The following is a 23,056-nucleotide window of genomic DNA, read 5'->3' on the forward strand; positions in this document are numbered from 1 at the left end:
TGGTTAAAAAAAGTTTTCCACTTGCAACCTGACTTACGAGTTCAGAATTAGACTTATAACTTAATTTCTTTTGGACTTGTGAGTGGTTCCTGGTACTATGACTACTATGTTGGGAGTTGTAGGTGCAGTACAAATGTGCTGAGAATTCATTAACAAATTATTTTGAAAAGTTTTTTTAATCACTAATTTTATCAATGTTTTAGGGTTCCAGCTGCTCTCCATTAGCACAGTGCTTTGCATGTGGATTAAATGCTTTTCATATGACAACATCATTGGCTTTTTAATAGTTTTATTCGAGCCCTTCTTCTCCCCAGATAATTATAGTTTTAACCATAGGTGAGTTTTCAATCTATAAGCAGACCTGATATGGACAGACAAGCCTTTATTTCTGTGTTACAGCACTGTTATAAGACATTTGGGTGTTTAGTTAGGGCCGTAACTGATGGTTTTAAATGCTTCAGATTGGACAAATCTGGTAGTACCTTTTTACTTGGGGCAATAGATTTGTTTTAAACCCTGCTACTGTCAGACATAGTTTCAAGCTTTAGTACAGAAAGTTTCAAAGTATGTGAGAGCTGGACTGAATCTCCTTTTACACTGATATAATAGCTCTTAGGCTTTTCTATCTACTGGTTTCAGGTCACACAGAAGCAACATGGGGATACCTAACTACAAGGCTGACACTGTAATCTTTAACAGATATTGGTAAAGGCAGATTAATTGAAGAGCAATTTCAAGCTGTAGCTTGAACTAGTTCTTTACTATTTTGTAGCCTTTAAAAGAGATCGAACACACTGAGAAATCTGAAGCTCAAATACAGTCCAAGTCACATTCTTAAGACTATATGGAAAAATAACAGGTTAACAGTTACTGTCATTCAAACTTTTAATTTTGAATACATGTATCTACAAAGCTTGAAATATCTTAACTAATACAAACTTCTGACAGCAAATACTGTTAGAAATCATGAAGCTTTGCCTCACATTTGTTGCAACTGTGTATTTAATAGCATGTCCCTAACTGGAAAACAGCATTCACCTGATACATTCACCTGTTTAAGTCAAAAGAAGATTTAACAGTCAAACAACCAAGCTTTCTTGGGTTTCGCTAACATATGCAAGATTTCAGATCAAGAAAATGCAATAGAAGAATGACTGCCTACGCAAGCATCAAGTGTATAGTCACATGCTCTGAACACTTTAAGGCATAAAGGAATGTTTATAGATTGAACATTTAACAGATAAATGTTAAACTGTACTTTGTGATGCTTTCCCTTCTCTTTCCACTCACAGATTGTTTCATTCTAATCTCCTTAAGGTACTGACTGATTTTTTGTGTTCAATTTGCAGGAGGCACTTTGATCACAGCATGTTACTAGGTAGAGCATCCTCTTAAAATATAAGTACTAAACTTTGTTCTGAGGGGGTCCTCACAATAGCTACAGGTCTAATTAATTCTCACTCAGGATGCTGCTGGTTTCCTCAGAGGGCCACATACTTTTCCCTCACTGGGGAACAAGTCAACAAATATTCTGGAAGTGCCCCAACACTGTTGAAAATGACAAAGGTTTCAGGATCGTTTACATCATCTACTAAACTGTCATATAGTTTAGTGGCATCCCCCTTCACTGTTGGTGGAATAATATAAGACAGCTTGCCTTTAGTGTATAAGCCTGTTACTACATCAGCCTCAAACACGTACATTGTAGAGTCTGTTTTCCATGTATCTTTATCCTCAATCAGGCTTTTTGCGTTTCTTTTGAAGTAGATGCCAGCTCCATATTTTTGTTCTGGAAAAAAGACAGAAAAATTTTCAGAAGAAAAAATAAAAGCCTTTAACAATTGGTTCTTTTGGGGTGGTAGAACTAAGATACTGCTTCTTGATTCAGTATGACATTTTATGTTACTGGGCAATGTGTGCCATCCTTTGGGATGTGGATTTGGCTCCGATGCCAATGCTGACCTCCCACTGACATGAGGAGCAATGACAGCCGGTGGCCATTCCCAATCAACTGCTACTCCAGTGGTGACGGGATTTAACAATCCAATGATAGAAACATCAAGGTATAATGTATTTATATGAACACTTCAGTCATCATGTACTAGGGACTCTGATAAGCACCAAAGAAGGTAAGATTTTAATAATGCAAACTACAAAAAAACCCTTTGAGATTTATAAGGAGAATGGTGCATAAAAATGCTATTACAGTATCATGTAGGAAAGTGCAAAGAAATTAAGTTAGACCTGCGGCGGGCGGAGGAAGCAAGCAGCCGATTCAATGTGAATGATAGAGCAAGCTTCAACTTTATTGACAGAAATCACCCCTTATATAAGCACTCTACAATAATCATGCATACTACTCACAAATCTATTGGATACATGTAAAAAGCTACATTATAATATCCCAGCCCTCTGTGGCATCTCAGACATGTCACAACATCTTCCCTCTTCTGGCCTGCCTCCTTTCCCAAGGTTGTTTTTACCATCAAGGCCATTGTGTACCTCAGTTTCTCTCTTTGTTAACATAACAGTCTGTTGTTTGGCATAACTGTACCCTGGGTTTTTTCCTTTGTTTACCTCAGATGGCTGCAATCAGCTTCTGCAGAGACCCATGGCCTTGCTCTCTGCAAGCCGTTCTCCTAGACCATCATCCTATTTAATCCTTTGAGAGTGTAATGTATGTTGCATAGACAAGGCAAATCTCCACTTTTTGAACAGTTTATTGCCTGAAATCCCAATGTGGCATTTGACAAGGGAAATATGCCCTTCACCTAAATGCTTATTCTTTCAATTTCTAAAAACATCTGTCTACTACACTATCTAATACAGTATTTCATAGACACCACAACTTTCTTCCTCAGTGTACTTGCATTGAAATTGCCATCTGCTCGATCAGGTTATCTGCTGCCTCTGATCGCACCCGATCTGAGCGGGGAGTTAGGCTAGATGACCTTCAGAAGTACCTTCCAGCCTCAATTATTCCGTGATTCCCTCAAACATGTTTCAAAGCATCAAGCTGCTGAATGCATGTGCACAGCAAGTAAAAAAGGACATTGACTTTCCTTAACAAGGGACACAACAAAATAAAACTTGGACATGGCGTTATGTGTGTATTAACAATTCTGTGAATGGTGGCTGGGCTGGGCCAGAATCCAGGCTTATCCTCCCAGAGCCTTATGACTACAGCATCAGAAAGGGAAAACTGGAAAATCTCACTTAAGATAAAAAAAGTAAGCTCATATGACTAAATGCAGGTAAGAAACAGTTCTTGTTTAGGAATGCCATTTTTCTGATTTTAATCCAATTTTTGTAGTCAGTTCATTTTGATTAAAGATGCCAAAGCAAGTTATTACCTGTTGGAGGAGAGTACATCCTGTGAAATCCCGACTGGCATACCGAGCTACAGAACTGAGCAGGAACACACTGGTACAACCTGTGGGTTATTTTGGAGGTACATTGGTTTTCTTCTACTTTTTTTTTCATTTGTTCGAATGCAGCAGATAAAAGAGGATTATGTATCTTTTCAATCTGTAACATAAGTAATAATGTAGTATAAGCAAAGGGAGACCAATATCCATAAAATCCATGAGTGCTCTTGTTCAGGATATCTTGTAATAACCTTTGATTTAGTTTACATGCCTCAACCACACAGTGAATATGGTATCTGAGGTGTGCAACTGATCCACAGAAAAAGAACCATTCCACTATCCCGTGCCTCTCATTGCAGGGAAGGGGAGGGATCTCACCCCTCTACTCGGCGCTGGTGAGGCCACACCTCGATTCCTGTGTTCAGTTTTGGGCCCCTCACTACAAAAAGGACATTGAATGACTCGAGCGTGTCCAGAGAAGGGCAACGGAGCTGGTGCAGGCTCTGGAGCACAGGTCGTACGGGGAGCGGCTGAGGGAACTGGGGGGGTTTAGTCTGGAGAAGAGGAGGCTGAGGGGAGACCTCATCGCCCTCTACAGCTCCCTGAAAGGAGGGTGCAGAGAACTGGGGATGAGTCTCTTTAACCAAGTAACAAGTGACAGGACAAGAGGGAATGGCCTCAAGTTGCACCAAGGAAGGTTTAGACTTGATATTAGGAAGCATTTCTTTCCAGAAGGGGTTGTTGGGCGTTGGAATGGGCTGCCCAGGGAGGTGGTGGAGTCCCCATCCCTGGAGGGGTTTAGGAGTCGGGCTGACATAGTGCTGAGGGATCTGGTGGAGTTGGGAACGGTCAGTGTGAGGTTAATGGTTGGACTGGATGAGCTTCAAGGTCCTTTCCAACCTAGACGATTCTGTGATGCTGTGAAATCAGTGCAAATATATTCTTGTGTACCGATTTCCAGTACCTGAGTTGTGCTGAACAGATTCAGTATTGACCATACTTGAGAATAAGGTGTGTGGGTGCTTACGGCCTAATCTTGTAAAGAACTGCCAGTGTCCTGTAAGGTGTGGAGAACCTCGGCTCTTGTTCGTCAAAACTTCACAGCTCTCAAGAGGGGGAAATGAAGGTCAACAGAAAAGAGGGCCTTTATGTTATCTCGTGTCTCAAAAGCGTGGCTGCATGCAGCATAACGCCACGCAGAGCTTGAGGTGAATTGCCTATGCTGCAGCTCTTGCTGGTGTACCTGGACTCTACCAGCAGGCCGGTCACAGCCCTACAGCTAAAGTCAGCCCCGGGGGCTCACAAGGCCTCTTCTCCAGCAGCCCGCTCAGGCCAGGCTTCTGACTGCTCAGCAGGTGCTGAAGCACAATCCAGCTTCTGCTCTTAAAAGTCATTTAAGTAAGCTATGACCGATCCTCAGGGCAGCATTGTTTTAAATTCTGATGTAGCTTTTGCACTGAGACTCAAAGTCTTTAGTTCTGCAGATCAGGCAGCGCTTGCTTTCGCTTGGTTGGTATTTACTATTACTTCAGTGTCAAATACCTTTCTTGTATGAAAAGCAGTCTGGTTTCCACTTACCCACTGTTACTACTGGCACACAAATCCCTGTTTACAAACTTGTGCATTTCTGTGTCGCACAGCCTCATCCTCCTCCCACTCAGTAAAGCACTGATAGCCAGGCAAGATCCCAGCTTCAACACAATACTAACCAGATCATAACTGACAAATTCAGCTGCTAAGTTTTGGTGTCAAGCTCACAAGAAGAAAAGAGGCACTGCATTAGGGTCCTGGAATATTGTACACATTCTAGCATACCATAGCCTCCTGTTTCTCTAGAGTCCCATAAAGGAACATTTGAAGCATGAACTATGTGTTGGTTTAAGCCCTGCTGGGACCGGAGAGCACGTTGCTGTTGCCCCTCCCCCACCCTCAGCCGGTCAGGCTGGCAGTGAGGCACAAACCCGGGCTGAAATAAGAAGAAATTTAATACAACAGTGTGATAAGCAATCTGAAGAACAACAGTAGCAATGATAACAACAATAAACACCAATAACAGTGAACAAGACAAACGATATACAGAGAAATACCGCAAAATGGTCACGGAACAAAGCCGACGCGTGGGTCCCGCCAACAAAAAGCCAAAGAGAAAGTAAAATCAAAGTTTCCCGCCCCTGGATCTGACGTCAGCATGGTATGAATAACTTGGCTGGAGATCCCTTCCCCCTCTCTCTCTGCTGGGGAAACTTAACCTATCCTAGTTGAACCAGGACAACTAAGAGACAGAATATATAGTTGTCCTGGTTCAGCTAGGATAGGGTTAAGTTTCCCCAGCAGAGAGGGGGAAGGGATCTCCAGCTGAGTCAGGTCCGGGCGCGGGAACTTTTTCCTTTGTGGCTTTGGTCATGGGGAGCACGGGGCTGTCTGTAACTATTGCGGTATTTCTCTGTATATCTTTTGACTTGTTCACTGTTATTGGTGTTTATTGTTGTTATCATTGCTACTGTTGTTGTTCAGATTGCTTATTACACTGTTGTATTAAATTTCTTCTTATTTTAGCCTGGGGTTTGTGCCTCACTGCCAGCCTGACTGGCTGCAGGTGGGGGAGGGGCAATGGCAATGTGGTCTCCGGTCCCAGCAGGGCTTAAAACCATCACAATAGTACAATTAAAAGAACTTTTCAGAATTTAACCACACTTTTTGAGTGATTATTTGCATTACGTTTAAAATAATTTTTATTAGGAGTAAAGACCACATCTATTTTTAGGATTAGGCTGATTTGATCTTCATTTTTTGTTGTTATTGAAATAGTTCATCTGACGTTTTTAAGCATATGTTAAACATGTTAGTTCAAATATATCAGCTGATACTTAGTTTTTTCCATGCATACCCTCTTTACCTTGAGAACATGAAGCCCAGCTCTTTCAAACTGTTTCTGTCTGTCTTTAAACTCCTGAAGGTGTGATTCCAGCAGTGAGATTTCAACGCATGTAGTAGTATTTGTCTTGTGAAGGTGTCCTTCTGAAAGCTGACCCGCTTCTGGATGGCCTGGATACAAATAAGGGAGTAAAATTTTAATATATCATAATATGTGAAGCAAAGGCAAGGAGGAGGAATCCAATACTTTACTTTGGTAGTTTATTTAAGAACAAAGAACATTAAATATTATTTGAAGTAATTCCAGCGGCTAATATTAAGAGGGACTGAGATAGATAGATAGATAGATAGATAGATAGATAGATAGATAGATAGATGGATGTTGCTTCATATTTGACCTTATTTAGGTACTTATTTACTTAATTAGTCACTTATTTACTTTACATACCCATTAAGTACAGCAGTTCCTCTTGTTTGGCTGTACTCTTCTCTTGCATACGAAGCAGTAATTTTTCAGCCGTAAGCACAGCATCAATCACAGCATCAGGAGGGCCCTGAAATTCCAGTCTTGCTTTTCCACCTCTCACTTCTTCTGATACACATACGCTAGAATGCTGCTTTCGAGAAAGTTCTGCGAACTCAGTTTTACCAAGGCTAAAAATGTAGTTGTTTTCAATAATAGCATGGTGACTTTCCCGAATTCGTACCACACTTTGGATCCATGATTCTGCTGCTTCCAATGCCGTACGTGTGGTCCCTTCAAGTGTAATAGCTGGTTCACTATTTGCGGTCTCATTTATGCTTTGACTGCCTGACTCTGTACCTGGAAGAAAGATTTTTTTTTTAAATACAAGTGTATTGGAAGAGTGAAGAGCTTTCAAGTGCTGCCACAAATTCCTATACGTAATTCAAGATGCACAGGGCAAGAAACACCCTACTCTTCTGGTATGCTCAAAAAAAAAAGAGATTAGATACCAGGAGGTAAGGTTTCCAGGAAAGAAAACCCCCACACATGCAGAATTTATCTGCCTTCCACTAAATGACAAGTTAGGCACTGCTGATGATTTTTATGTTTGAAAATCTTATAAGGGACTGCCCAGTTCCATTCCTATTAAAGTAAAAATGTCAAGCACTGACATATTTTTGCCTTCCCCTTTCCCCAATATACATACACAAATACTAAGTTCTTTTTAAAGGAATGTTATTTCAGATTCTCAAATCTGGAGTGCTCTTGAGGTGCCCCTTCTGTTCATTACTTACTCAAATAATCACTTCCACTGTAGTGTTGCTCTTCTTCCTGTTTGTGTGCTGCTAAATAAATTTTTCTCTGGAAAACCTTGAAAAAGAAAAGTTTAGGAGCAGTTTTCAATCTCTGTTGTCAAATATGCAATTCGTCTCTTCAAATCTCTGTTAATAAGCAGTTTACAGCTGTAGTTACACCACACACACCCCCAAATTCTGAAGCTGTTAACAGCTGACGTTTGTCAGCTTTTACCAGAATTTTACTCCTGATAATATCAAATGCATTCCTGTTCTACGTATCCTAAGGTAAGACACCTTATACACTGAATGGCACTTTTACCAACTCCTGGTGCTTATGACATACCCAGAACTCAGGGAACCACAGCAGATAAAGCTGCTCATTATTTGCAGTTTAATGCTGATGACTCCTTACTCAGTTTTAAAACCCAGCCTGTTCCCCTGTCTTTACCCCAAAGCTCCTCTTCATGATCACACATGGAAAGCCTCTGAGAATGGTTACTCTGCTAGGCAGTGGATTTGGCATCTGGCAAATTGCCTTTCCTTCTTTTTTCCAGCAAAAAGTGTTTCTGATGTGCCCTGATTATCAAGGGATTAAGTGATGAGCACATAGCTGTCCTACAGCTTTGGAGTTTATGGAACTGTTAAAGAACATAGATCTGATCTTAGAATCATAGAATGGTTTGGGTTGGGAGGGACCTTAAAGATCATCTAGTACCAACCCCGCTCCACCTAGTTCTTGCACCTGTTGTTGAAAGAATGGATGGTTGACGTTAAATGGGAACAAAACCAAACTCTGTGCTTTTATAATAGATGGCTATCTAAAATAGTTGTGCATTAATCACATCCGCCAAATATTCAAACGATGGAAGATGGCACACTGCAGCTGAAGTTATCCACTGTCTGTCTGCAAGCCTTCTATCTCATTAGGTCATATAAAGTGTTGATAGTGTTTTGCCCTAGGAATTTCATACCAAAAAAAATTGGTAAAAGAAATTTCCTGAGGAGGAATAATTTTATTCCCTAATGAGTTGAGTAGACTCTTACTTATAAATTCACTGACAGTCATGAGAATTTCAGAGCTCATTCCCCTTGTTATCAGACCACAGGGTGAAGACTTGTAGTTTAGTGAAAAGAAAATAAAGGTTTGTAAACATTAATAATTCCTGTTAATAAGACAAATAGTTTCATAAAGGGACCTGCTTCTCACAAATTTTGTAAGTAGTACAGAATTCAGATTATCTTAATTTGTAGTCACCTATGGGGAAATTTTTACAGTTTGGGGTTTTCCATATTGGTAGTTAACAACAAATTTGTTACCTGATAGGTATCAGTGTCGCCTGGACAAATGACAAACTGCACATCTATCTTCCTCTCAGGGTGTGCCCTGGCAAAATTGAAAACCTCTTCAGTCATGATCTCTGCTACTGTATCAACAGGCAGCATTAATGACCAAATCCCATTTGCTGGAAAAGAAACTGAGGGACACTGCCAGTTCTCACAGTACTTCAGGGATTCTTTCATTCCAACTCTTAATTGCTGCAGGAAAAAAACAGTGGTTTAGCCCTCACATCACTCAACATGAAAATCAATTAAAATCCAGTCTAACGTCATTACCTCACACAGTAACACCCTGTGGCGGTATGGTGGCCATACAATGTGCAGTACAACCGCACAGGGAAGATTATACGCTTCTGTTACTATGAATTCCTTATAAGATGAAGAATATGTAAGACGAGACTTCAGTTCATCCTGAAGAGCTGAACCTGCTTTTTGCAGCAATTGTTTTGAAACTGGAGAGTGACATTCGCCATCCACAGACACAGAACTAACAATAACTGAAGTCTGGAAGAAAAAAAGAGTGCAAAGTTTCAGTATACTTCAAGTTTACTATTTGCAAGGTTTGCTACTATAGAGAGCACCCTTTCTAGAAATGATTCCTTTAAAAAAGCCTGACTGCAGCAGATCAGCTATTTGAAAGGTTCTCTTACTACTTACTACTAAGGGCAGCAATGGAGTACATCAAACTACACACCTTCTAGTGGTAGTAGGTGCATATATTTTCTTTGGAAGCCAACAGCATGCGTAAGACCTGTTCAAGTCGTCAGAGTGTACCCAACAGAACTATTACCACAGCTATAGAAGTTATCCATACGCGTCTCATCAAATGCAATTCTGTAGCCAATTATCCATGAGCAGGAAAGAACTATAGCTGCTCTGTTATCCCAGCCCACACAAGATGCTCCTCATGTTAGGGTAGCAAGCACTTGTCACCAAACTAGCAGTGTCAGTGCACACAGGGTAACTGCAAAGCTACAGCTGCTTCCAGTTCCCAGTGGAAAAAGCAGATTCTCATCGCAGGTCTTCTGTATTTCAAATTAAATAGGTAAAATGCAAAAAACTTGTTTACACAATGCTAAAAACAGCAGCAATTGTTCTAACATTAACTGCTGAAAATTATCTAAAGATACAAGACCTTGGAACACATCTTCCTCATAGTCTTGAAGGCATGTGGTATCTTTCCATGCTGTTGAACTGGTTAATAAAATTCCCAATATCAACTTTGCAACCCTTTGCTCTCATGTCAAAAAAATGAACTTCCTATTCAATTAAGATAATTCTTTAAAATAAAAGGTAAATGCCATTCCTGTGATATACCATCTAGTCTAAGAGCTCTGTTGGATTACTATGATTAAGCTCATATATTTTGCATCAGATTTTCTGGCTAAAAATTTAAATGAAACAATTCAAATGATGCACTGTTTAAAGATAAGGTGCACATCATCTGTGTAAGTTATTTTCAGCTGTTTCAGTGTTTGCTGAATAACTCCAGTAGTGGTATCTATGAGAACATGTATTATAAGAAAAAAGGAAGGCAAAAATTAAGAGTAGATTCTAGGGAATGCATGATAAAATGTGAACTCCTGTGATGTTATAATAAGAAGATAAACATTAACATAGGGATATTATCTTTAGCTGCTTCCTATTATACCATAACAGCATGTATACAATAAAGAAATAAAAACATTCTAATATTTAATACCCATTTAGAAAAAAACCCCAACAATTCCTTGCTGCTATAATTTATTTACCATTTGTAAATTCTCATCAGGTTGAGAAGATAACTATTTAGTGGATTGATACAATATGTTTGAACTCTTGGTCTCCAAATCCTGTAAAGACTTGGAGGCAACTCCATGTTCAAAACATTATGGGACAGACCTACCTTCTGCTCTTCCAGGAATCCTTTCATGATGCGCAAACGAATGCCTCCATGTTTCACAAAAGCTGAAGGCTGGCTTAGGGAAGCTGTGTTAGCTTCCTGAAGTGAACTGGTATCATCCAGAAGCTCTTCACAGGCCTTCTTCATTGCTGCAACTGTAGGCTCATAAATGTTCACCAGGCGGATTTCACTGAGACAGCTTGGTGGACTTGACTCAAAAAATTCCTTTATAGTCATTACAATCACTTGAGCACACAGGCTGAGTGGGAAGCCAAAAATACCTGAACTCACTGCTGGGATAGCCACAGACGTTATAGCGTTTTCTGGAGCACTGACATACTTCAGAACATTCCTAATAGCTTCCTGAAGTTGGTCACAACATCTATCTTTTTCATGAACAGTCCACTGTGGACCAACTGCATGAATAATTTTCTTACAAGGAAGCTTCCCTCCACTTGTCACTGCTATTTCGCCAGCTGTGAGTTTTCCATACTGTTGAACATAAAGATCGCTTTCCTCTTGTATCTCTGGCCCTCCAGCACTTACAAGGGCTAAAGCAAGGCCTCCTGCATGTTTCAGATGTTCATTTGCTGCATTCACCAAAGCATCAGCCTCGTGTCTTGCAAGATCATCCTTACAAACACAAATGTCAATTCCCTGTTTTAGTTTTATCCTGTATACTTCAACAGTGCTTTTTGTACTTTTGAAGGTCAATGTACAAGCAAACTTTTTCTGAATCAGATCACTTAGACAGTCCTCTCTTTTCTTAAGAACCTCATAAGCATCTTTATTGATAGGGATCATCAAGCTGTCCTTAGACATTACCATGACTGGCCCTAGGATACAAAATAATATAAAGTGAAATTCAAGATATTAGTCAAAACATTGCTTTTTATATAGAAGTGTGGTTTATAGCTCTCAATTTTATCCTACTGTCATTACTTAGTAATATTTTTGGCACGGTCTGATCTTCTCTGTCTCCTTTTCATAGGCTGAGAAAGCCCAACTAAGCAAAGAAAGGCACTAAAAGATGGTAACACCAGTATCACTGAGCCTGTGGTGACTTGAGGGTTTGGATTTGCCTTACTGTTTACCTGAGGAGAAAGCTTGGTTAGGATATGCCTCCTCCTGCTACTTGTTTTCTCTGTCTCTTTCCTACTGCTTATTGTCCCCACCATTAGGCTGGCACAACTATTGTTGGGGACATAATCTTAAATGAATCAGTGACATAATCTGAATTAAAAAAAAAAAAAAAACAACCAACAAAACAAAACAAACAAAAACCAAAACCTACACCACAGAACTTATTTTAGAGCACCAACCTCAAAGACTGATGCAGCAGTACAACTGAATGGTCTGAGAATAAACAGTGAGAATGAGTAAAAAGGAGCAGACAAGTGTGAGCAGAACATCTTTGAAACAGACGCCGTCATAGGGCTTTGTTAACTGGCTGCAGTGCCACAGCGATGCTGTGCTGCATTTGCCAGTAAAACTCCAGCTGAGAAAGCAAATGTGAAAAGCCACGCCATAATCAGGGCTTCAAAATGCTTGTAAAAGCAGAAAATACCACTTCTCCTCCTCTGAGCTTGTTTTGCTGAGAGGGGTGAAGCCTGCCTCTGCCCTCTCCAGGACATTCTAAGCATTTTCCCATTTCCAGCAAGGTCCCAGGATGAGCATCCCAGGCCTTTGCAGAGTCACTGATTCACAGCCCCACGCTGGCAGAGGAACACCTGCCAATACACTCATTTAACCGTGTCACAGAGATCCAGTTGCAAGAGATCTTATGCTGAGCTTTGTCTTTAATTCCTTGGCTCTTCTTTGGTCTGCATTTAAAGCCCACAAGCAAACTCTTTGTATGGAACTTAGGAATTCAGAATAGCTTTTTAAATCACTTTTTTTAGGCAACAAAAATAATGGTAAGGAGTGGGGCAGTTTTTATATTATCACTATGGCTATACAGCCCTATCCTGGCAGATGTCAGCAGTACTATATGCAGTAGTTATGTTAAGTAATGTGAATCCACTTGTATGAGTTTAATCGAGCTTTTCTCTGGGATGTTACCTGCTTGTATAAAGTCTAACACTGATTCATCAAAACACTTCTGAGCTCTTACTTTTAAAAGAGAAATGCAAGCGAATCTTGTTGAAGCAATGAATAATAATGTTGATTCATAACTGTGTCTAATTCATACATTTCAGGTTTCTTTTGGCTATTCCACGTTGATGTTTTCCAGCGTGCTGGCTGTAGCTGGCAATTTTCAATTTAAATACTGGACTACACTTTGCTGATGCTAAATGAGAGACTTACCAAAACTGCTTTTCTTTTTCGAGGTCCCGGGACTGTAACTCTGTTGTAAAAGTAAAAAAGAGAGAATACACGTTATTGCCTGATGGGCTGCGTTCCCACAGGAGCAGCTCTGTTGCAAGCAAAACCGGCAGCAGCACCTTTTCAAAAATCTGTATGAACCTTTATAGTATTTAGTATGAAGCCTTATAATATTTAAAACGCTGTTCAGAGCTAAAATTACGGTTGACGGGACCACCGCGGGGGAAGTTGAAGAAGTTGAAGCAGCAGCCCCACAGCTGACCTGCGGGCGGTGAGAAGCCGGGAAATTTTACCTCGCCCCGAGCGCCAGGCCAGAGAACAGCACTCTCCCCCCCGGCAGCGCCCGAGCAGCGGCGGTGCGCGGAGCCCCGCGGAGCCCGGCCCGGCCCGAGGCGCAGGGGTGGTTCCACACGCAGCTCCCCGGGCCCGGGGGGAGCTGCTGCCCCGCGGAGAGCCGCCCCCCCAGCCCCGCTCGGTTACCTGGAAGATCCCCATTGACCTGCGCGGCGCGGCTCGGCCGCCTCTCCCTCAGCGCCAGGAGTCGGAGCGGGGCCTGAGGTGGGGAACCGCGGCCCCGAGCGGCGGAGCGGGAAACGAAAGCGAAAGCGGGGAGCGACGGGCATCATGGCGGCGGCGCCGCTGCTGGTGCGGCTCTGCCCCGCGCCCGCCGCCGGCGAGAAGGCGATCCTCAAGCTCCAGAGCTACTTCCAGTCTGCCAAGCGGTCGGGGGGCGGCGAGTGCGAGGTGCGGGCGGGCTTCGAGCCCGGCACCTACTGGGTGCGCTTCCACAAGGAGCAAGGTACGGAGGGGGGAGGAAGGGTGCCTGGCCTGGCCTGGCCCGGCCCGGCCCGGCCCGGCCGGAGGCGCTGAGGGGTAAGGGGGTGGCTGAACCCCGGCCGCCCCCGGGCCGCGCAAGTCCCGCGGCTGGAGGATCGGGGGGGGGGGGGGGTGAAATGGCCGCCGCGGGCACCATCTTGCGCCCGTGGGCAGTGCGCGGGCAGGCAAAGAGCAGGCAGTCTCGGTGGCCCCTTCTTGCCATCAAGTTTTTGGGGTAACTTTGTCAGCCTTATCTGCCTGTCCGCAAATTACTGCAGATAAGAAGAGAGTGGAGTCCCGCCCAGAACATGTCCTGGACGTCGGTGCCAGGCGCCTGAAGATAGTCATCCAGCCGGGAGAAGGGCACCTGAGCCAGAGCCCGTTTACAGCACAGGCCTCCACCAGCTACTCCCTCCCTTCGGGCTCTTCCCCAGCTCTGCAGAGGTTCACGGAGCAGCAGGCAGCCAAAGGCCACGGACACACGGCCGGAGAAGCCATTACCAAAAAGGTACATCAGGAAGAGCAGTAAACAAGCAGTGTCTTAACCTGCCCCACTTGTAGTTCCAGGAGTCCTTTGCGTTGCTTTATGTTGCACTTCAGTATTTCATGCCAAGCAAATGTCAGTTACATTATCTTACACAGTAAAATGGACCACAGGTCAGCCACACGTGTCAGCAGCATGTTCTCCAGTTTGGCTTTGGCACATGCCAACCACTGTTCCCTACAGCAGCACCCTGGCAGGTTTGGGGGAATAGTATGCACCAAAGACTGCTCCCAAAGGTTGAAAAATTGTATGAGATTTGGATCCTGTCCTGCTACGCAGACCTCTAACACTGTTTCAAGCATGTTTTACACCTTCAGACAGCCCCAATTACTTCCGTCTCTTACCTCAGTGTTAAAAAATCTGCTCTGATGGAATGTAGCACAGCAAACACTATTTCAGACACTTTGAACTAAAAGTTATGCAGAAAAGATCAGCTGTGTGCTGGGCACATGGTGTAGGGCCAAGCTACACGTTACATAACATGGATGTGGCTCTACCAAGGCACGGATATCTGGCCCAGGGGGTTTACTGTTTTGCACAGATGTAGCTTTAGAGGTACAGCATGTGCTACTATAGTGGTTATCTGGCATCTGTAGCAGTATACTGCAAATTTCACTATCCTTCTGTCTGTGCAAAGTAGAGATGTGAACATGTTTGTTATTATTCTTCAGAATCCCATTTTCTGTCTTAACCCTGAGTTACTAAAGCATCACTTTTGGGAATTTTTTAAAGAAAGGTAGTAAGGGAAAACTGAAAAGTAATATAATTAAAGAACAATGTAATGTAACTTATATGTGCTGTTAAAACATGGCATGTGTCTGTCACCTGGCACTAAGGAGAGGACACATTCTTTTGGGTATTGCTGGCGGAATGATGATGGCACTAAGTTGTAGTTACAAGTAAAGCACTGAGTTTTTTAAACAGGATTTTGTGATTAGTGTAGCATAGAATTAATGATGAGAACAGCACAGGATTTCTACAAGCAGAATTGGTGTAGTACAGTTTTATCAGTAGTGTAGCACTTAATTTTATAGCACAGCTTAGCTTATGGTTTCAAATCACCTAGACCCTCTGTAAATCATGTTAAATCTTTATACTTGGCTTGCTGTATCGGTATACCAATCATCTAGACTCGAAAAACCCATAAAAGAATACAAGTCATTCACTCAGTCCTTGGAGGAAGCAGAGGGTGGTGGAGGTGTCCCTGACTACTGGGGATCACGGGTCTCACTGTCCAGCAGCAGTTGCAGTCCAAGCTCCCACTTAGGACTTGTAACTGCTTGATTTTGTAGACAGTGCTCTGCATACGGTTACGCTTCTCTGTTCTGTGGTGGGATCATCACCACCTGGTTGGCAAGGTGCCTAGGACCTTCAGGGCTGGTAAGGAGGGGAGTAGTTGGCCTGGTGCCCAGGAACCTTGAAGACAATAAGGAGGGGAAGAAGAAATCTGTTTTCTTCATCTTCTTGGTATGCAGGACCTCCAGGGACTGATAATGAGGGGAAAGAGTACTAATAGGTGACCAGCTCAATCACAGAGAATGGTCATCCACCTTATAAAATGGCATTAGTTATGCTAACCATATTGCCAGAGGTCAGAAGCAGAGGGTACTGGTCACAGTCTCAAAGTAAGTAGCAAAGTTATTGTCTTTGTTCCTGAAATGCTGATGACATTAACAAATTTCATTTTTGCTGCTGACTTAGAAGCTGATTGCTTTACTTAGGTGTGTGTAATGTCAGTATACATGACAGAAAAGAAACATTGTGTGCAAATGTCCACAGTAATCTGGCCCTACTGAGATGTACAGAGCTTTTCCTTACTCAAAATGTAGAAGCAGCAGGCAGAGAACCACAGAAAAAAACAAATAATTGGTATCTACTTTTCTTCTCTTTAGATATTTCTTACAGTATCTGCAACTTTGAATACCAGCATGTTCACTGAAGAGCAAAGAGAGAAAATCACCATTATATGTCCAAATTTAAAAAGAGAAGAAAATCCTGATATCGCTGGCTCTGAGAAGTTGACAGGCGATTTTACAGATATTGAAAAAGCTTATCACTACTTTAAGGATATTCTTGCAGGCAACGACCCAAACCATGGTTTTTCACATTCTGAAAGTAAGAATAGTTTGAAGGATGAAAATGGTATGAATACTGAAGAGGTGAATGAGATTACAGTTCTGTCAGCTCTCTATGAATATTTCGGTCATACCTGCAAAGAACAAATCAAACTACTACGTGAACTTTTTGGAGTGCATATAAGAAGTAAAGAACGTTACAATGGAACCACATCAGTACGCTTGATTTCTGATAAAAGTCCTGCATCAATACAAGAAGCTAATGATTTTTTTATCAGAACTTTTCAGAAAAGTGTAGAAGGTCTGAAACAGGAGAAAATTCCCATAACAAACAGTTACACATTAAATGAAACAATAATGAAATTAAATGCTAGGTTTAGTAATCTTCTCGCCAAAGAGGAAGGGAATCAGTTGCTACTCCGTGGTCCAGCAAGTGAGATTTTAGAGGCCAAAAAATTTCTAGCAGAGAACTGTTCTAGAGAACAGCCTCTTCTAGAGAACAGCCCAGTTAACAAAAATATGAAGATATCATCTGAACTGTACAAATACAGGAATGGAATTGAAGTTGATGCTTCTGTGTTTAAATTGTTGGAAACAATATTAAGCAGAGTAATCGAAGACATTAAAGACAAATTTGATACAGCAATAGAAAAGAAAGACACATCACGTGGTCACAGGATGCTCATAGTATTTACGCCTAGGAGCAAAACTTCTGATATGTCTTCACATGCTACTGAAAGTTTCATCAGTGAATTTCAGAATGCCTCTGCAATGCTAACAGAAAAACTCATCAGCTTGAAGCTTTCAGAAGATCAGAAGAAAAGATTAAATATGCTACTTAATGGAAAAGTATTGGAAGACCTGCACGTAAAACTTAAGAAAGAGGAGGACAAATTCATCTTAAGTGGTTTACCAAACCATCTTTATGCGGCTGAAAATCACATTATGAACCTTCTTGACATTAAAGACTCAACACAAACTAAAAATAGGACATCACTGTCCTCTGATCTCAGCTACCAAGAAGCTACGGTAGCATCTGAGAAGAAATATAATTTCAGGCAAAAGAATCATCTTTCTTCTGAAGGACAGGCTAAGGCAAAGACAGAAAAAGACGACGAAGATGTGTGTCCGATTTGCATGGAGAGATTTAGTAATAAGGAAATACTGGAAAAGTGCAATCATGCGTTTTGCAAAAGTTGCATTGACCAGGCCATGATTTATAAGCCAAGTTGTCCGGTTTGTGGTATGTTCTATGGACCCATGAAAGGAGACCAACCAGAGGGAACAATGTCAAGTATAACATTGTCTTCATGTCTTCCTGGTTATCCCAATTGTGGTACTATTATGATTACATACAATATGTACAGTGGTATTCAAACTGTAAGTATATTTTAAGATTCATAAAAGATATTTTTCCCACAACAAAACCAATAATGGATATAAAATTAACATTTTTAAAATCATTTTAATGCATGTCCAGGAAAGACATTCCTTTGTTTTGTACAAATCTGCAAGTATTTAATTCAGTATTTTTGGGTATGATTAAGTAATACAGTAGGAATTAAATAGTTAAATGGTAGCCACCCATTTTATATGCACGGCGACAGAGCTATCTGTCTTGTGCTTTGGGAGTAACTGAACTGAAATCTATGAGCAATATTATGTAAACAAAATCCTGCAAGTGTAGTGAGGATTGTCTGAGGCATTCTCTTAGCTGCTGTCACCAATGGACGAAAATGAATAGCATGCTGGCTTGTAAGCTTTCCAGGTGAGAAATCAGCTTATGTTATGTGCTTAGAGTTATGATGAGAACTGAAGATGGGATGCTTGAAAAAGTCAGGGGTGGGGTGACATGCATTTGAGAGAGCAAAAGAAAAAACATTTAAAAATAACAATGGGTGCATGAGTGATGACAAGAAAATGTGAATGAAAAATGAAGGAAATTATCTAATGAGAAAAAAAAATCAAAATCAGTCATGCTATATCCTTCTGAATCACACAGGATAAAAAGTGTTGTGAAAGCTGGGATGTGTAATTTTCACACTTCAAAGCATTTATGATATAAAATGAGTTTTTGTTTTGTTTTTCTACAAAACAGAAAAGCCATCCAAACCCAGGGAAACGTTATGCTGCAACTTCTCGAAGAGCGTATTTACCTGACAATAAGGAAGGGCGAGAAGTTCTGTCGCTCCTCAAAAAAGCCTTTAACCAAAAACTGATTTTTACAGTGGGACGGTCACGTACTACTGGTGCAGAAGATGTTATCACATGGAATGATATTCACCACAAAACTTCCACGACTGGAGGATCTACCTAGTAAGTAGTCTTCTTTTTATGTAATTTTATTGCTACTCAGATGTGTCAGGAAGGCTACCCTGAATATTTTCCCTGTTAGAGCTCTCAGATTTTGTCACTAACAAAGTGATTGGGGACTGCTCTATGGATCCAGACTTGAATCACCTACACCAATTTGGACAGTTGGAACAATGATGAGCTTAGTCTTCTGTTGCCCCTCAGGCCACTCATTCACCAGTGAGTTGTGTAAAGCACCTACTCAGTTAATAACTGCTCTGATTATAAACTACTTCTAGTACAGGACAGGACAGCAAGCTCTTGATAGCAGCTAAAGTTGAACTCCTGATCTCAGCCTCTTCTGTTACTTGCTGTTTTTCACCGGGAGGTGCTGGTCCATTATGATTCCAGTAAAGACAGCACTCAGACTCTGTAAAATGTGATTTGGAGTTCTACTTATTAGAGCTATCAACAAGAAGAAAGGGAATGGGTTATAGATATGGTCGTGTCTTTTCAGATACTAGGAACCCCAAGTTGCGCAGCATTCAGTGGGCCTGCGATCAGAGCACGGGATGCCATGCCAACCCTGATCATAGAAAGGGTTAACCCATTTTGGTCGTTCAAGCTATTACAGGATTTTCTTAGTAAAAGACAACTCTATTCAGCATTTCTTGAGGACATGCTGCACTGCTAGATAAAGGCAAGGACACCCAGGTGGTGTAATCACCAGTACTGAGGGGGAGCTGCCTGCAGCACCGCTCTGCCAGAGCCCGTCCCGCAGCCGCAGCTCGCACACAGTACAACACGGGCCCGAAGGCCACGCTGAATGTGCAGCACAGCACAGGCTGGGCCTGCCCCGGTTAACTGTTACGTGGATCACTAATTCCTCAATGAATAATGGTTTCCCAATCAGGATCACTGTATTCGACCTCTTAATGCACATACGGTTGACTGTTCCTAAAGCTATGATTAACAACAGGTTATATCAATAAACTTTGGCTCCTGGAAAAATTCTTACAGAGACAAGAAGGAGTCTTGGAACAGTCCTTTCAAGCTTGTTGCAGCCTCTCAGGGGCAGGTGTCTTCTTGTAAGATCTCAAGATTTGTGTCTAGATCCTCCTTCCTGGGCTAGAATCATAAAAAACCACAAAAATACCAGTTTAAATGATCCCCCCCCTCTGCCCAAATGTTCTCCCTAGTTATCACTTGCTTCATACACACTTTTGCTGGTGCACTGTTGGGATTCTAGAGGGCTTTCTGCGAGAGAATGGCCATGTGAGCAATCCTGTATGAGAACAAGACTGATAAGAGCCTCAGCCGAGCAGGAATGTGATAAGGATGTGACCCTGAATGAGGGGGGAGAAACTCGACGAGACAAACAACCCCCGGAAGGGGTTGGGACGGAAGAGGAAGTTCCACAAGGCAGGAACCTGGCAAGGCTGATGTGGCACTTTTTATCCAGTCATAAGAAGGTTTAAAGCACGGGCTAAGTTAACTGTCCAATCTTGAGGACTTGTACTGCATGTTACTCACGTGTGCAGGAGAACATTATAAAAGGGCTTTCTTAGTTGTAATAAACAGGCATTGCTTGATCACATTGGTCGTGTGCGTGCTCAGCTCTCCCGCAGTGCACCACCTAAAATCCAGAGGTGCCATTATTTTCATGTTTTGAATGCTCACTTGGATATGTTTCAGGTCTGATTTTTGGAAAGATGTATACCCAAGCGCCCTATCATTTTTAAGTGAGACAGCAGGCAGTTTGAAAATCCAGTTCTTAGTGTCAGTTTGGACAACCAAATTCAGCAGCCCCTTTTCTTAAGTTTTTAGCTTTACCCTGTCTGTACTACCTTTCCAACCTGCAAAATAGGGTCTGTTTTTTTCCTCTATGGAGCAAGAAGTAAATGTATACAATTTGTAATGTGTTTTAGGAGATTTTCACGAGAAGGCTCTGTAGAACTGTCAGGTGCTTCATTGCAGAAGTAGCCCAAACAATTATTTTCTTCTTCTCCTAGTTTTGGTTACCCTGATCCTGATTATCTGAAGCGGGTTCGATCAGAATTGAAAGCCAAAGGAATTGAATAAAGACATTTATCAACTGTTGGCTCTTCAGTGTAATAATTGAACACATACCAGGTAATTTACTATTTAAGGACTAAGAAGAAAGAAGTCAACTTTATTCAACTGCTGTACTAAGAAGAAAGAAGTCAACTTTGTTCAGCTTCTGTACTAAATAACTTGTATTTTGCAGTCAGCTAAGAAAAGTGATCTTTCATCAAATGATAGATGTTCTTTACACATAATTTACTTTCTTGAATAACACTTCCCTCTGTGAGTAACCTTTACAGAATTTGGGTGTTGTGAGTGCAGCATCAGTACTTGTTGCGCTTGTCAAATAATCACATTGTGTATCTTATTTTACCGGTGAGTCTGATCTGCATTTTTTCCCACAAGTCTTCAGTCTGACCACCAAAAACAACAGATACACTACTAGCTTTTATTCAATTAAATGCTTGTTTTAGCTTTGTGTTATTACTTCTGTCATCATGGATTGTGTAACCCATCTGCTGCAAAATTTTTATGCAGCAGTTATAGCTCGGTCACAGCTGATACTATGGTCTTTTGCTTCTTTTCCTTTTCAGGGTAGGAATAGCATTAGTGGTTTGGGTCTTAACCATGAAATTAGTATGGTTGATGTATGAGTGGGTACATGGATGCTGCCGTGTTTTTAACCCTGCAGAAGTGCTGAATGCTCAGAGCCACCTTAGAGCAATTGGAAAGTAACAGTGCCTGTGGTCGGCTCTGGTAATGGGGCCCTGGTTCTGTGCCTGCCATCATGTTTAAATACAATTTTTAACTTAGCTCTGGAACTATAAAACTTCCACATTCCAATATTCTTCCCATTGTTTCCAATATATAGTTTGTATTATAAAAATACTTTGTTGGTACTCTGCACTGTGTAACTAGGCTGCTGATTACCTTTGTGGTGGTGTGAAACAAAATAGCTTTCTCTTAATTCAGCCAACTGTTAGTGAGTTAAAAAAATGTTGTTAGGCTGTTGAATATAACCAATAAATAAAATATTAAAATACCATCTGCTTAGTTCTGCATTCTTCTGTACAGGTTTTTCTCCTATTTTAGATATGTACAGTTGTGTATTTTTTTAAATTTAGGAGCTTCCCAGCAGTGCCATGATTTGGGGTGATTTGGACCCCCATGCCACCTCTTTTTTTTTTTTTTTTTCTTTTAAGATTCCCACACTGTGACTAGGCAGTACTACTTTACCACCTTGACTTTCAGATTTCTTAGTGTTGGGGACTGTTTTGGTTTCCTTGTAGGCTGGGATGTCTTTCCTACTGTGGCTTTGTTTTACTGTATTTGTTTCCATATTTTACACTGTTTCAAGCTTCCTCCCTTTTCTGTGCTTTAAGATACCAACTTCAGTTGTTCCTAAATGACCATGCTTTTCTGCACACTGAAACAAGCTGTGAAGATCAAGTCTCCACAGCTTATTTTGGTCTCTCGTTTCACTTTCTGTCCCAGTAAGCCAGTTCACCGACGTCATACCCCTATCTGGTAACTCACCACCTTCCATTTTATCTGTGGCAGTTTTGCAGGCTGAGTTTTGCAGCAGAGTCCTGTTGACTGTCACTGAAAGCTCCCAACCCTTTATCCTATAACCAGCTGTACAGACCTTTACTTTTGAATCATAGCTGTACAGTTTAGGAATAAATCTGCCTGATTTGCAGTCAAAAGACAGGTATTTTGCCTGGGTTACAGCAAAGGAGGAGAGCGTGTGCCTAGGACAACCATTGAGAGAATGGATTAGGAAAGCAAAGATTAATTGCTCACTGAGAAACAAAAAACATGCCCATGGGTCTGCTCGGCAGCCTGACTACACCTGTATTTAGCTGACGTCCACCCCTGCTTAATTTAATGACATTTGGTTGTGCTTTTCCTCAGTGCACTTCCAGCGAAGTTAGGGGGGAAAATTCTCATTTATCTACTATTTTAGTGTCTCATATTTGGGCACATTAGTAAAATACACAGCAAGAAATAGCTGAAAAATAACTTTTGCAAGGGGAAGCCCTAAGCACTCGGTTGGCAATGTCTCAGCTAGCTGACACCCTGGTCTGAGGAAAATACTCTTACTCTGCAATCCTGCACAGTTGTATTTCTGATGAAGAACGATGGAAACGGGTAATTTTACTTTGTGGCACGAGTTGATTCGGAAGGGTAACGCAGGGAGAGCGGGGTGTGCCTGACGCTCGGGCCCTGTGAA

The 23,056-nt window shown here is 41.7% G+C and overlaps 2 protein-coding genes across 4 annotated transcripts; one reads left to right on the forward strand and one right to left on the reverse strand.

Moving 5' to 3' along the window:
- Window positions 1–134: 134 nt before the first annotated feature.
- PARP9 (poly(ADP-ribose) polymerase family member 9) lies at window positions 135–13,676 on the reverse strand. 2 transcript variants are annotated; one of them, XM_074910999.1, is made up of 10 exons: window positions 13,531–13,676; window positions 13,033–13,072; window positions 10,729–11,358; window positions 9,120–9,347; window positions 8,823–9,041; window positions 7,503–7,578; window positions 6,691–7,065; window positions 6,265–6,413; window positions 3,354–3,528; window positions 135–1,789 (listed from the first exon to the last, which is right to left on the reverse strand). In XM_074910999.1, the coding sequence occupies exons 1-10, from the start codon at window positions 13,674–13,676 to the stop codon at window positions 1,482–1,484; spliced, it is 2,346 nt and encodes a 781-aa protein (XP_074767100.1). In that variant the 3' UTR covers window positions 135–1,481. The 2 variants fall into 2 exon arrangements, with proteins under 2 accessions (XP_074767100.1, XP_074767098.1); XM_074910997.1 differs by having other exon boundaries at window positions 10,729–11,561; window positions 13,531–13,645.
- On the forward strand, window positions 13,675–21,868 carry DTX3L (deltex E3 ubiquitin ligase 3L). 2 transcript variants are annotated; one of them, XM_074911001.1, is made up of 5 exons: window positions 13,675–13,849; window positions 14,145–14,374; window positions 16,303–17,865; window positions 18,584–18,801; window positions 20,790–21,868. In XM_074911001.1, the coding sequence occupies exons 1-5, from the start codon at window positions 13,675–13,677 to the stop codon at window positions 20,857–20,859; spliced, it is 2,256 nt and encodes a 751-aa protein (XP_074767102.1). In that variant the 3' UTR covers window positions 20,860–21,868. The 2 variants fall into 2 exon arrangements, with proteins under 2 accessions (XP_074767102.1, XP_074767101.1); XM_074911000.1 differs by having other exon boundaries at window positions 18,714–18,801.
- The last annotated feature ends 1,188 nt before the right edge of the window (window positions 21,869–23,056 follow it).

Source organism: Athene noctua, chromosome 7, assembly GCF_965140245.1.
Source record: "Athene noctua chromosome 7, bAthNoc1.hap1.1, whole genome shotgun sequence".
Taxonomy (NCBI): Eukaryota; Metazoa; Chordata; class Aves; order Strigiformes; family Strigidae; genus Athene; species Athene noctua.

Coding starts and splice junctions, on each gene's coding strand:
- PARP9 (XM_074910997.1), bottom strand. Junction 9,348..10,728: donor GATTCCTGGAAGAGCAGAAG/GTAGGTCTGTCC, acceptor TTTTTCTTCCAG/ACTTCAGTTATTGTTAGTTC. Junction 9,042..9,119: donor ACAGGGTGTTACTGTGTGAG/GTAATGACGTTA, acceptor TTTTTCCTGCAG/CAATTAAGAGTTGGAATGAA.
- DTX3L (XM_074911001.1), top strand. CDS start 13,675: ATGGCGGCGGCGCCGCTGCTGGTGCGGCTCTGCCCCGCGCCCGCCGCC. Junction 14,375..16,302: donor GAGAAGCCATTACCAAAAAG/GTACATCAGGAA, acceptor TCTTCTCTTTAG/ATATTTCTTACAGTATCTGC. Junction 17,866..18,583: donor TGTACAGTGGTATTCAAACT/GTAAGTATATTT, acceptor TCTACAAAACAG/AAAAGCCATCCAAACCCAGG.